The sequence below is a fragment of the Diachasmimorpha longicaudata genome, chromosome 15, assembly GCF_034640455.1.
Source record: "Diachasmimorpha longicaudata isolate KC_UGA_2023 chromosome 15, iyDiaLong2, whole genome shotgun sequence".
NCBI lineage: Eukaryota > Metazoa > Arthropoda > Insecta > Hymenoptera > Braconidae > Diachasmimorpha > Diachasmimorpha longicaudata.
Window position 1 is genome coordinate 5,872,446 of NC_087239.1, and position 13,121 is coordinate 5,885,566.

Genomic DNA, 13,121 nt, shown 5'->3' on the forward strand with positions numbered 1-13,121 from the left:
CTCCTTAATTTTAATTAACAGAACCACTTCAAATGTCTCGAAAAATCGTTGTAGTTCACTTAGGAAAGACTCAGGCATCTCCAAACTATCTGTTTCATCGTCATTATACCGCGGGTCTAATTTACATCGTGTTGTGATCACTAATTGACAGCCCTGTACACAAGTACATATTGGTTTACCTCACTTGCGAAATTTCGTGACTTGCAGACGAGAGGTGTTCGCCTCCATTGCACATAAGAAAATGCAACTGAGTGTTTCAATGATTTATTAGAATGTTTATAAACAATAGCCTTCAGTGTGCCCCGCCTCAGTGGCGGGGCACACTGAGGGCTATTGTTTATAAACATTTTGAGGAAATCCCCACTAAATGTCAAAATTCATTAATGACGAATAACTTTCAACAACAAAACCCGTGACCAGCGATGAATAAACAACGCGTGTGCTAAAGATTTGCGAGAGTCAAAGGCCTCGACACGTGTCGGATAATGTGGTTCATCCAACGCACGCCCACGCACTACGAGACAGAAGAGAGGAAGAGAAAACAGACAGGGGAAAGATCACTGGGGTCAGTGTAGGAGGTGTGGACCCATGAGGAAACCCTGAGACATCCCCAGTATGTAACAACCCCCTTAACATCAATGTGGAGGCGTCGATCTACGGTTGGGGTTGCACAATCGTGAACTGATTGATAATTTATACCGTGTGCCTGGTAGTTATTTGATTATCCTTTTTTTATGTTTTTTCGTGTCTTATTGTTGATAGCGATGAAGGTCGGACACGTGGGGAGGTCCCTGATTTTTTGGGGCGATGGAAAAATCGGTGATTCTTGGATACGGGGGAGGAAAGTGAAAGGTAATTTCTATTCTTCTCTCCGCGTGAATATAAAATTATAAATTGTTGGGAAATATTAATGATAACAAATCAGATGACATAAGGGAACGTAAGCCAATGGAACCTGGAGGATAGACTGGACTAATTAATTGTTATAAATTAAAAATTAAATTTTTGAGGGACAATCGATTTATTGTCAAACTTTACTGTTTTTCGGTGCGTCATAAACGTTGTCATGAGCTGGATAAATATTGACGTCACCTCTGATTTTGTTGTGTAGGTTTGTTGCAGACATTTTTATTCCCTTTCGCACATAGATTGACTCGTATGCTACAGGGTCTGAAGGGATACAACTTATGTGGGACGTGCACACACGTATGGTTGTTTTCAACGGAGGGTAAAACTTTTCTGACATGCGGGCGGAATACGATTTAGTGACAGAAACCGTGGCAGAGGGGTTACAACGTTGATGACATAATTGGTATCATTCGGGGTCTTCCTTTGAGGTGAACCATCCGGCGATTTCATCCCCCTACTGGGTTTTTTTCAACACCCCAACCCTTCTGTCCGCATTTTCATTGACTGTTTCACTTCGGGTGTTATTTTCTGATCAACACCGACTAAAAATCATTTCAATTGGAGCCTCATGCCAGGTTGGGGGGTGGGGAGGGGTTGAATTGAAATTTTGGAAGTACTAAATTGAGTTGGAAAAGGTGGAGGGAAATTTCGGGGAAAAATTGGGGGCTGGGACGGAAAAGGAGATGTCGAGTGACGGAAATTAATCTCGAGGAGAGATTTCACCTTTCGCTTTCTCTCTGTCGCTTCGATGAGTCCCAAATTTTCTGAGGGGCAGCAAATTTCACAGAGAATTCCACTCATCACCGCAGCGAAATAATTTGAATTCCCTGGGAGTGCTCCCTATGTAGAACTGGGGAAAAATATTCTTCTGAGCTTGAGGAATGGTATTAGTTCTTAAGTCTCGACGCAAGGCCCTCTTCATTATCGATATTGCACTGACAGAATTAGTTCCCAAGTCAAGGCCAGTTTGCTTCTTCTTAATATGCTCCAGGAGTCTGGATATTTTCTGGCCGATTTTCCTTCCAGTCTCCTGAGCCCTCTCGAATTCCCTCGAATCCCTGGTGAACCTCCGCACGTAATCGATTGGGGCCTCTTCCGGAGGTGCTGTTGCGTCCGGGATGTTTTGGCTCACAATTTCCGGAGGTGAATCATCTTCAGGGGCCGTTGGTCCAGACGTGGGTTGGGGGTGCGGGGAACTGCATTTTTCGTCGATGTTGATCGAATTCACACGGGATAGGAGAACGTTAGAATGGGCCTCGCGAATGGGCAGCTTTGATCTCTGTATCGACGGTCCCTCAGTTCTACTTTCGGATTTTTTTTTAGTTGAGTCTGGACCTCGATAGGGGAATAATCGATCACTCGGATTTTTCCCGGGTTTCGGTTTCATAAGGCGAGGGATTTTGGAGCCCTGGTGAAGCTGGAATTTTATGACATTTGAGAATTAAAAAAATTAAATGTAATAATTTTTAGGTTTATTTGCTAATGAACCTGACAATTTACTGGAAGTTTCAAATTTTTTCTCTTCGATTAAAGATTTTTAATGACATAAATAAATAATAAAATTCCTCTGCGAATTATTTTCGTCCAAAAGTCGATAGAAAATACGATATTTACTTTTTCAAAGGAGGAGACGGATGATTTTTGCTCGGTAGCACCCGACGACCTGAACTGTCCAGGAAATCGTGCATCACAGGCTGTATCCTTAATTTCAATGATATCAATAACACCTGGTGAAGTTTCCTCGCACTCCCCAAAGTCAGAAAAGTGCTCCGAAATAAGGCAGCCCCGTAACCCATCGAACCCCATCATAAACGGAATCTTCTCACGATTATTCCTGTCCCGTTGTGCCCCAAATTTTTTCATCTCGCATAAAAATTTTACAAATTTTGACGGTTAAAGGAGAGATTATAGGGGAGATTGGTGACGCTTCTGGAGGGGCTTCAACCGGAAAATTTTGTAGTGGTGGCGCATGAACTACGAGGGTGAATGTACCTGGTGGTAAGGCGGGGGGGCTCCGTTTGTACTTGTTCAAATGTACAAATGATCAACTGTACAGAAAATTTTTAAACGGTAAGAGCACTATTGTGCAGGGATTCAACTGTCGAGACAGAAAGCTGGGCTGTACATGTGGCGCTGGGTCCACATGTACAGCCATATTTTTGTCTCGACAGTTGAATCCCTACACAGTGATACTCTCACCATTTGAAAATTCTCTGTACAGTTGATCATTTGTACAGTTGAACAAGTACAAACGGAGCTCCCCCGGCGTCACTCAAACCCCCAGGACTGAGCCTCTACTTTAGTGTATCCTCTTTGATTTTATTTATACGTGGATAGGTTGAGTGTAGCGGGCTGCCTGAGGACAAAGGCGCTTCCAACAACTCCATAACCTCCAATGTCTGACTAATTATTAATCCCCTGAGTATTTTTCTCATTTTCTGTGATGGAAGGCATCATGCACTGTCATTTTTTGGAGGCACTGAGAGAATTGACACAAGGTAATCAGAACCAGTCGTTTTTACCTTCATTTTTTCATCTGTTGTTCACGTAATTAAATTCTGATCAATGTGATCGACAGTTTCAGGGGATCTGGGGTTGGTGAATGCTCACGAGGCCATTGTTTCTCCTTTTACAGAGGAGGGTGTTCCTATTAGAAAATTGTTCATTGGAAACTTGGCTGAGCGAGTGAGTTTTAAATATAGTAGCATTGACGTATTCCTAAGATATATTTGTTTCGCGATGGTGGGAGAAGAATCAATTGAAAATTTCAATTATTCTCTTTCTTTTAATTAGTCATGTGTGTTTCCTCGTACTGATCAATACAATATTATTTCTAGACAACGAACAAAGACCTCCAGAAGTTGTTCTCCAGATATGGAAAAGTCGACAGTTGTTACGTAAAGAGAACCAAAGGAAAGAGTAATTTTGCCTTCGTGATATTCAATGGTGTCAACGATGCAATTAAAGCTCGAGAAGCTGCCCAGAGAATGGAACTACAGTTGCACTGTAGAATTCTTCGAGTATCGTCAGCGGACACGTGGCACCAGCCAGACAGCATCGAGAATCAGAAGAGATTCTCCTCGCTCAAGGACAAGCAGAATAAAAATGAGGAGCAACTGTCTGTGCAGGAGATATCGCAGGACGATTCTCCCATTCAGGTGCTCAACGATGATTGTTTGATAGAAATATTCCTGTACCTTCCAATTGCCGATCGAATAAGAATGGAAAGGGTCTGCAAACGCTGGCAGGCCCTCTCCTTGGACTCCTGGCGGTCTGTCAAGAGATTGGATCTCATCAGAACCCACTGGGGCCTCTCTCCCAGAATTCGTCTTGAAAATATCGACACAACTACTTTGAGAAAAGTCCTCATAAAATGCGGACAGTTCCTGACACACTTGGATCTGTCAACGTATCCCCACCTCCTGCGCTCGAGTACATTGACAATTGTGGGAAAATTCTGTCCCAATTTGCAAGTTATCAATGTTAAAGCTCTCGAACTGTCGCCGTCTGGAATTGCCTCGTTGATGACCAACTGCCAAAACATCACCAACTTTGTGATGAAGTCTCTGACAGGACCATGTGAGAAAGACCTGTCACAATTGTTCATGGTTAATAAAAAATTAGTCACCGTTGAAATTCAGGATGAACACATCATTGGAAAGTGTCTTGGACAGTTGCCAACTGACACTGTGGAGGTGATCCATTTGCTTCTGTGCAGCTCTGTGCTGTCTACTTACTTTGATGCTGCTCTCCCGAAATTCTCATCCTTAAAAAAATTAACTCTGCACTCCTGTGTCTGTCTGACTGACAGTTCTTTAAAAACAATCGGCATGATCGAGACCCTAACGCATCTAGTATTGACTGGAAATTATCCAACATTGTCTGCCACTGCCATGAATCACTTGACAGATCTCTGTAATCTGGAACACCTGAATGTCTCTCAGAATGCCGTTGTAACCGATGGATTTCTCATCAGTATGTCTGGTAGCTGTAAAAAATTAAAGCATGTGGACATAAGTGGATGTAGCGTTATCACCAACAAGGCCATTGCGAGCCTGTCATCACTGCCAAAACTAGAGAGTCTCGCGATAAGTTGGTTGACACAAGTAACTGACGATCCTTTGGGCAATTTACAGAATCTAAAAGTGCTGACGTGCTGGGGCTGTCCACTTATCAGGGACGAAGGAGTAATAAAGCTCATTAAAATGGCCCCAAATCTCGTGTCGATGGATCTCTCAAGATGTTCAATTACTAATAGCACCATCGAAGCTGCCATATCAACTACTAAACAACGAAAAACCAATACTATACTCATGATAATGGTTGGTAAAACAAATGTTGAGCTCTCACAAATTAGAGAAGTATCTCCATTGCTCCAGATTGTTAATATTGACTTGGCCATCCCTTGGATGGTGACTCCCATTGACATGTCAGAAATGTTATGATTGTCCTTGGGAATTGGTTCGTGAATGGAGAGATACTTGTGGAAATCGTGGGAAATCTGTCGGAATATTTTTTATTGTTTGAGTGTCAGATATTAAATAGACTGTTGATAAAGAATGAATGAAAAAATTACTAGAAAATTCTGGTCTTCTATTCAAGTAGAATTTTCTGGATTTTTCTATCAATTGTTTTCATGCCTACAATCAAAGTTCGATAGATATTCAACTCGTCTCCATGATTTTTGTAATTAAACTGTGATATCCCTCCCTCGCTCATGGAATCCAATAGCAGTGTGAGAAAACGTAGAGCTCACTTCGACAGATTGATAAAACAAACATTTGATAAATTTCCACTTTTATATCTAGCATGTACTTGAAGCATCAGGGGTTCTTCATGTTCAATATATGTATTGTCTTTCGTTATTAATTTATTTCTTTGAGTATTATAGAATTCGCAATTATCGATTATCTAATTTTATAATTTTTGGCTTTTTATGAAAAAATGTTGGGAATTCCTAACTTAATATTTATATTTGTGTGAATGTCGCGTGGTTCTGAGTATATAAATAAACGTGTTTGTTGTATTTTCGGGATATGAATAAACAATGCAATTATTTCATTCTCGTATTGATTATTCTTTTATTTATTATATTCAACGTTAAGGGCGTACCCAATAGTGACTTTTTGCTGTTGAGGGAATGCACTTCACGACCAGTCGAGGGCATTTGTCACTCATTAAAACAATCATAAGAATTTGAGGAAGATTGGAAGGAATTAACAATTTTATTTGTATTCTCTTTCGTTCAACAGAAAGCTTTCGTCTCTGTAGTATATACTTACAGCCATCAATAAATGTTCTGAATGAAAATACCCTTATCATGATTAACAAATGACTCTACATGACTGAAATTAAATTTCTCTCCTTTCGTTAACAAAACAATTAAATGTGATTTTTTTTTTGTTTGCAACTACAGACCTACCACTCTCCAAACTATCTTCCCTCCAAAATTTTCTAGTCAACCCCAGAGCTCAATCAGCCACCAATTATCTTTTCAAATCAATTAAAAATCCCCCAAATTAGGCATTGAGATTTCATCTAAATGAATAATGTTCACCACAGAAAGCGACACATATCATTAGCATATAAACACTTGTGTTGAATCTCCAGTTTAATCGACAATTTCTATTCAATAATCCCACCTCTACATTTCCATATTTTTTTCACCACTTCAACGCTCCCCATTTCCTATTTATAAACATCATATATTCACTGTCGAATTTATATAATAGAAAGAAAGAAAGAAAATTCATGAACAGTAAACTCTAGTGAAAGCGTATTTGAATGAACAATTTTTAATTATCATTTAACTATTGAATATATTCGTTCGTTACTCTCATCATAGTAATCTTCTCCCCGAAAATAAATGTTTTAAAAAAAATTCTTGCTTGCAGGCACCAATTCTGTACACGAATTGTTATATCCCAAAATGAATTTCCACAATTCTCATTCTTTCACATATTCATGAGTACAGATATATGAAAGAATACATTCAACTCTCCAGTATTCGTCTAATCTTATCACAGGAAGAATACAATGCTCATGAAACATTAATGGTACTAAGAATAAACTATAACATGATTTTTTTTTCTTACATACTTTCATGAAGGTAACGTAAAAATACTGGAACCCAATAAGTTCAAAATTGAAATAAAATGATTTCTAAACGCAGTGGTGATGCAAACATTTAATGAATAACATCATAATTTAGTTTTTTTTATCGTAATTATACAGCTATGTTCGTTAGTGTTTATTGACGCAGCTGGAGATAATCTGTAAGTTATGGAAACTGAGGGAGACACCACTGGCATTGAAAAATGAAAATCATAATTCTTTAGTGAGGGGGTAATTAACAGAAGGTGAACAAAATATACGAAATTGACTTAGGAGTACTGAACGCGTATGTACGTGGTCAAGTATGTAAGAGTAACATTTATTCAGGACTGTACGTTTGCTAAACGAGTTGGGGTAGTTGGTTGGAGATCCATTGTCCGGCAAACCCATCCGGCAATATCAACATTCTCAGATTCAGCTTTTTTTATCCATTCGTGATTCTGAAAGTGATGAAAAGAATTTTTGATAATTAAATCTCAAGACTGATAAGAGGAAAAAATTCTCCTTGAGACATAAATAATTTTAACAATTATTTTTCTTGTCGATGAACTCAAGACAATAGATACCATCAAAGTCTTCAGATCAGCACGTTCAGCTGGATTTTTCTTCAAGCATCGATCCACAAAATCCATGAATGACTCAGTAAAAATTCCAGGCGGAAGTTTAGGCGGTGGTTCATTGACAATGTAATCCAACAGTTCAAAAATTGCCATCGGTCGTGGACTACTGGCATCTATTGAATTATTCATCAAATTTTATCACATATGTATCCCTTGAATTCGGCTACAGTGAGTGAAAAAACGAACGAGTTTTCGAACGAGTCTTATTGAATTGGCAAAACATTTTTAATAAACAGTACTCATGTAATTGTTTTTTTCTCTCATTGTAATCTGAATTTTCTTTAAGTCATACTGTGTGAAGGTGACTGACTCGTTGGTGTTGAGACATTGTTCGAGGTATTATCGGCTGGGGGTGGTGCAACTTGCGGTCCAAATATCGATACCAGGGTCCTGGTGTCTGGAGGTGGTATCGGATACATACCGATGGCCATCTCGACAAGAGAGAGACCAAGCGACCAAATGTCACTCTGGACTGAATAATGGGTGCCTTGTAATCTCTCTGGCTGTAAAATAACCAACAGATTTCCATTACGAATGTCAAAATGAAAAATAAATTTCATGTTTCCGGCACTCACCGACATATAACTTCTAGTACCAACGAACGAATTCGCCATGGAGTCGATCAGCTGTCCAGAGACTCCAAAGTCACATATTTTTATTTCTCCAGCACTGTTAACAAGTATATTACTAGGCTTGACATCCCTGTGCATTATTGCGTGTTTATCTCTCAAATAACTCAGTCCTTTGAGCACCTGGACAGGCAAAACGGCCAGCGAAATTAAGATAAATTATCACATTATAATTGATGAATAAATATTCCTTGCTCTATACCTATTTTATCAGAAATATTATCTATAAAAATTCCGTAACCGAAACAAAAGAAAAATTCCATCATCCTGAACCTGTCCCTCCTACCCACGGTCCCCTCACCAACGTAACCACGAGGTTCAGTTCCAAAAGTGTCAACCAAAACCCCTACAACTATCAGAATGTCTGAGAATCCATCGACATCACGAGGAAAATCCGTCCAAATACCCTCCACAAATAAAAAAAAATCAACAGACGACGAGATCACCGAGCTCCATCAAGAATTCACAACAGACGACCACATAATCCCCCTGGACAAGCTCTGCAAGAAGCTAGGAACCGATCCAATCCAAGGATTAACGCACGCAGAGGCATTCAAACGTCTGGAGTCATCAAAAAACAGTCTGAGTCCTCCGAGGCAAACCCCAGAGTACATTAAACTCCTGAAATGCATGTTCTCAGGATTTGCCTCACTCCTGTGGATCTGCGCAGTCCTCTGCTTCGTCCTCTACATAATCGGCCAACTCATGGGCCACGACGACGAAGAGGGAATCGAATGGTTTGGCATAATAATAATAATAATATGCATCATATCAGGATTGTTTGCGTTTATCCAAGAGAGCAAGAACTCGAAAGTGATGGAGTCCTTTACGAAGATGGTGCCCACCTACGCCCTAGTGATTCGTCAGGGTGAGAAAAAGACAATTCCAACCGAGGAAATTGCAGTGGGCGATAGAGTGGAGATAAGACTGGGTGACAAGATCCCGGCTGATCTCAGAATAATCAGATGTGTCGGCTTGAGAGTAGAAAATTCAAGTCTAACAGGTGAGAGCGAACCGGTCGCTCGAAGTGATTATCCCACAGACAGAAATCCCCTGGAGACCCAGAACATCGCCTTCTTCTCATCCTACGCTGTAGCTGGTGAAGGATCGGGAATAGCGATAGCAATTGGTGACAAAACGATGATCGGAAGACTTGCAGGACTAACGACAAAAGTAACAAAGACAGAAACTCCAATCTCCAAAGAGATCAATCACTTTGTCCATGTCATAACGTGGATGGCAGTTGCCTGTGGCTTTTCCTTCTTCGGACTGTCGTTGCTGATCGAGGCGAACGTGGTGAAGGCCTTCACATATCTCCTAGGGATAATCATCGCGAATGTGCCTGAGGTGCTGTTGGTGACGGTGACAACGAGTTTAACGCTGACAGCGAAGAAAATGGCGAATAAAAATTGTCTAGTGAGGAATTTGGAGGCCGTTGAGACACTCGGCTCAACGTCTACCATATGCTCTGACAAGACAGGCACCCTGACGCAGAATAAAATGACAGTATCGAACATGTGGTTTGGAAATATCAGGCACAATTTTCCAGCTGGTTTGTGGTCACTGGGAGCTGAAAGAGATCTGCTGCTGGATAAACCTGCGTTCAATGTCATGATTAAGGTAGCAACACTGTGTTTGCGTGCTGAATTCCGAAATGATTCCGATGGTTTCACGAGGATCGAGGAACGAGATGTGATTGGAGATGCGTCTGAGAGTGGAATTCTCAAATTTTGCGAGCACATCCATCAAACCAAGAGATTTCGCGTGAATTATCCAAAAGTTGCTGAGATTCCCTTCACCTCGACCAATAAATATCAGATATCAATACACCAGGATGTGGACGGTTACACGATGATAATGAAGGGCGCACCAGAAGTGATAATTGATTTCTGTACAACAATTTTAGCGATGGATGGACACACGAGGGAGCTAACAAGTGTTGATATCGTTGAATCACGTCGTGCCTGCACAGAACTGGCGTTTCTCGGTGAACGAGTCCTCGCATATTGCGATTTATTCCTCCCAACTGTCAGATATCCACCCAACTACCAGTTTGATACGAGTTCCCCGAAGAACTACAACTTCCCGACGAAGGGCTACAGATTCCTGGGTTTGATAAGTCTGATCGATCCGCCGAGGCCGTCAGTGCCAGAGGCGGTCCACACCTGTCGTTCTGCTGGGATCAAGGTTATAATGGTGACGGGAGATCATCCGGTGACAGCAATGGCGATTGCTAAAGCCGTCGGAATCATCGGAGAGGGGCAGGATGTGCATTACGAGCAGTCGATGATGACTGATAAATCCTTCAGTCAGGGAAACGATCGAGGAAGCCAGGGGGCTATCGTCGTCACTGGTGGGGAACTCAGGAACATGCCCACTTATCAACTTGACGATATCATCCGAAGCTACGAAGAGATCGTCTTCGCGAGAACTTCACCCCAGCAGAAACTTCTGATCGTCGAGAGTTGTCAGAGACTCGGGGAAATTGTTGCTGTCACTGGTGACGGGGTCAATGATTCACCGGCTCTGAGGAAAGCTGACATTGGTGTGGCGATGGGAATAGCTGGCTCTGATGTCGCGAAAAATGCAGCTGACATGGTCCTGATGGATGACAATTTCGCGTCTATCGTCACCGGAATCGAAGAGGGTCGACTTATTTTTGATAACTTGAAGAAGTCGATTGCTTATACTCTCACGTCGAGTGTACCAGAGATGATACCGATGCTGAGCAGCATTATTTTTTCAATTCCACTGCCATTTGTCATTGAATTAGTGCTGTGCATCGACATTGGGACCGATTTACTGCCAGCGATTGCGTTGGCGTATGAGAAACCAGAGTCGGATATCATGAAGAGGGCGCCCCGGAATCCTCAGTACGATAAATTGGTGAATAAACGATTGATCTCTGTGGCTTATGGGCAAATTGGAATGTGCCAGGCGTTGGCAGGGTTTTTAAACTACTTCATGATCCTTGGATTTCATGGATTTTTACCGATGGACTTATTTGGATTGAGACAGTCGTGGGAGAATAGAGCGATTACTGATTTGGTGGATTCCTATGGACAACATTGGACTTATCAAAGTCGAATGGATCTCCTGAATGAAGCGAGAACCGGGTACTTTATATCAATTGTCACTACGCAGATGATTGACCTCATCATGTGCAAGACCAGACGAAATTCAATATTTCAACAGGGAATGAACAACTGGTTTCTCAATGTTTCATTCGCCTTTGAAATTATTCTCACAGCTGTTCTGCTTTATACACCGGGGACTGAGACAATCCTCAAGGCCATGCCCCTGGATCCTTATTGGTTCTTACCGTGTTTACCTTTGGGGATATTTTTATGGACTTATGACGAAATCAGAAGGTGGTGCATCAGGCATTATCCAGGAGGAGTTATGGAGAGGGAGACGTATTATTAATCAATATATTAATTCGTTTGTCTTTGGATTTTTGTTCGCTTTGTTACTGTATAGTGATGGATTTGATAAAGATAACTTCGTTAATGACTTACGGCTGATGTTATTGTGCCTAATATTGGTTCAGGTATCCTCCCAGCTTTCTTCAGGATCAAATCCAAGGATCCACCATCCATGTACTCCATGCATATACTAATTTCTCCATCGCTGATTGAAAATTATTCAATTAATTTCGGGTGATGATTTCATGGAATTTTGTAAAAAAAAACAATGCCTATTGTTATTCACCTATAAAAAGCACCATAAAATCCAACTATATGAGCAAAATTACACTCATGAAGAACTTTCAACTCTCGTATAATCTGTTTTTTAATTGCTGGTTTCACTTCAAGGTGAATTAACTGGAATTTGAATAATTTTTGTAAAAAATGAGAGTGTGAATCATTCGAGTAATTTGGGTTACCTTTCGGGCCATAATCAGTCCATATTTTTTGTGCCTAACTTTCATCACAACACCACCATTACCGGCTCCTAATTCTCCCAACTTTTCAAAATCCTCGTCACACAGCTCTCCGACTTTTTCCTTCTGTCCAAGAAAACTCTCCAATCGCTTCCTCTGCTCTTCGTCCATTTCTAGTTCCTCCAAACGCTCTTGAATGGCATCTATACTCATCTTTCCCATCACACCACTGAAATTTAGACTTTTCTAAGGAAATTCAATATAACTTTTGGAAGATATTGAACAATCTAGGCCTAACAATTTAAAGGAACAGCTCGAAAGACAGAAAGAATGATATAATTCCACTTGAATTATTTTCATCTCGATATAAATGAGGACGAACAAATTGATTTAATTCCGAAAACTCACTCAGGTATAACCGGAGGTTCAGCATAAGTTGGAAGAGGTGGTACTGGTGGTGAAGGTGATACTGCTGGCACCGGTTCAATGGATCCCGGTGGCAATGTAAGATTCAACTTGTTCTTCGACATGTCTGTTGTACTCCTGAAGGAAACGCCCCGCAATGGATAACCTCCTCCCCAGGAAACGTTGAAACGCTCCAAAAAATTCACTGAATATCAATTTCTTTCACCTGAACTGGTAAATAATCATTGGAACGTCATGAGCAGAGAGGTATCAACTCACTTCACAACGTCTGAGCACTTGTCAATCAATTTAGAGGAAGAATAATGATAAATTTCTGTTGATATTAGCACTCCCAAGTTCCACAAATGAAAGATTTAGATAATTTTTCTAGCGGAGGCTAACACTTGTACCCCAGTGGCAGTTAAATGGAGCCTTCGAGACGATAGGACGACAATTCGATGGTTAAAAAACCCCTCGAAAATATGCAGTCAACGCTTCAAATCTCCTAAACAATTGTAAACAATAATTTCACTTTGGCCTAGAAGAGGGAGGAATATCGAA

At 40.9% G+C, this 13,121-nt stretch overlaps 4 protein-coding genes across 8 annotated transcripts; 2 read left to right on the plus strand and 2 right to left on the minus strand.

The window, feature by feature from the left end:
• Window positions 1–973: 973 nt before the first annotated feature.
• Window positions 974–2,894, minus strand: LOC135169459 (uncharacterized). Its single transcript, XM_064134499.1, has 2 exons — window positions 2,524–2,894; window positions 974–2,326 (listed from the first exon to the last, which is right to left on the minus strand). Exons 1-2 carry the CDS (start codon window positions 2,770–2,772, stop codon window positions 1,691–1,693), a joined length of 885 nt encoding a protein of 294 aa, XP_063990569.1. The 5' UTR covers window positions 2,773–2,894; the 3' UTR covers window positions 974–1,690.
• A 254-nt stretch (window positions 2,895–3,148) lies between these two features.
• On the plus strand, window positions 3,149–5,970 carry LOC135169576 (F-box/LRR-repeat protein 7-like). Its single transcript, XM_064134672.1, has 3 exons — window positions 3,149–3,407; window positions 3,488–3,594; window positions 3,747–5,970. The coding sequence occupies exons 1-3, from the start codon at window positions 3,353–3,355 to the stop codon at window positions 5,352–5,354; spliced, it is 1,770 nt and encodes a 589-aa protein (XP_063990742.1). The 5' UTR covers window positions 3,149–3,352; the 3' UTR covers window positions 5,355–5,970.
• Window positions 5,971–6,115: 145 nt separating this feature from the next.
• On the minus strand, window positions 6,116–13,114 carry LOC135169581 (dual specificity mitogen-activated protein kinase kinase dSOR1). 5 transcript variants are annotated; one of them, XM_064134698.1, is made up of 9 exons: window positions 12,840–13,114; window positions 12,564–12,765; window positions 12,159–12,396; window positions 11,984–12,096; window positions 11,791–11,902; window positions 8,219–8,395; window positions 7,936–8,146; window positions 7,590–7,756; window positions 6,116–7,463 (listed from the first exon to the last, which is right to left on the minus strand). In XM_064134698.1, coding segments are annotated over exons 1-9 (1,338 nt in total). In that variant the 5' UTR covers window positions 12,841–13,114; the 3' UTR covers window positions 6,116–7,346. The 5 variants fall into 5 exon arrangements, with proteins under 5 accessions (XP_063990768.1, XP_063990770.1, XP_063990769.1 ...); XM_064134700.1 differs by having other exon boundaries at window positions 7,954–8,146; window positions 12,840–13,112; XM_064134699.1 differs by having other exon boundaries at window positions 12,159–12,384; window positions 12,840–13,111.
• Window positions 8,392–11,904, plus strand: LOC135169571 (sodium/potassium-transporting ATPase subunit alpha-B-like). The gene has a single exon (XM_064134665.1). It carries the CDS (start codon window positions 8,633–8,635, stop codon window positions 11,696–11,698), a length of 3,066 nt encoding a protein of 1,021 aa, XP_063990735.1. The 5' UTR covers window positions 8,392–8,632; the 3' UTR covers window positions 11,699–11,904.
• Window positions 13,115–13,121: the final 7 nt, after the last annotated feature.

What these genes read in the sequence shown, in the direction of transcription:
- LOC135169459 (XM_064134499.1), bottom strand. Translation starts at nt 2,772, where the DNA reads ATGAAAAAATTTGGGGCACAACGGGACAGGAATAATCGTGAGAAGATT. An exon ending in CCGTCTCCTCCTTTGAAAAA is followed by an intron (nt 2,327 to 2,523) that starts GTAAATATCGTA and finishes ATAAAATTCCAG; the next exon opens with CTTCACCAGGGCTCCAAAAT.
- LOC135169576 (XM_064134672.1), top strand. Translation starts at nt 3,353, where the DNA reads ATGGAAGGCATCATGCACTGTCATTTTTTGGAGGCACTGAGAGAATTG. An exon ending in ACTGAGAGAATTGACACAAG is followed by an intron (nt 3,408 to 3,487) that starts GTAATCAGAACC and finishes TGTGATCGACAG; the next exon opens with TTTCAGGGGATCTGGGGTTG. An exon ending in TTGGAAACTTGGCTGAGCGA is followed by an intron (nt 3,595 to 3,746) that starts GTGAGTTTTAAA and finishes TATTATTTCTAG; the next exon opens with ACAACGAACAAAGACCTCCA.
- LOC135169571 (XM_064134665.1), top strand. Translation starts at nt 8,633, where the DNA reads ATGTCTGAGAATCCATCGACATCACGAGGAAAATCCGTCCAAATACCC.
- LOC135169581 (XM_064134698.1), bottom strand. An exon ending in GAACCTCCGGTTATACCTGA is followed by an intron (nt 12,397 to 12,563) that starts GTGAGTTTTCGG and finishes TCCTTAGAAAAG; the next exon opens with TCTAAATTTCAGTGGTGTGA. An exon ending in TTTTATGGTGCTTTTTATAG is followed by an intron (nt 11,903 to 11,983) that starts GTGAATAACAAT and finishes ATTTTCAATCAG; the next exon opens with CGATGGAGAAATTAGTATAT.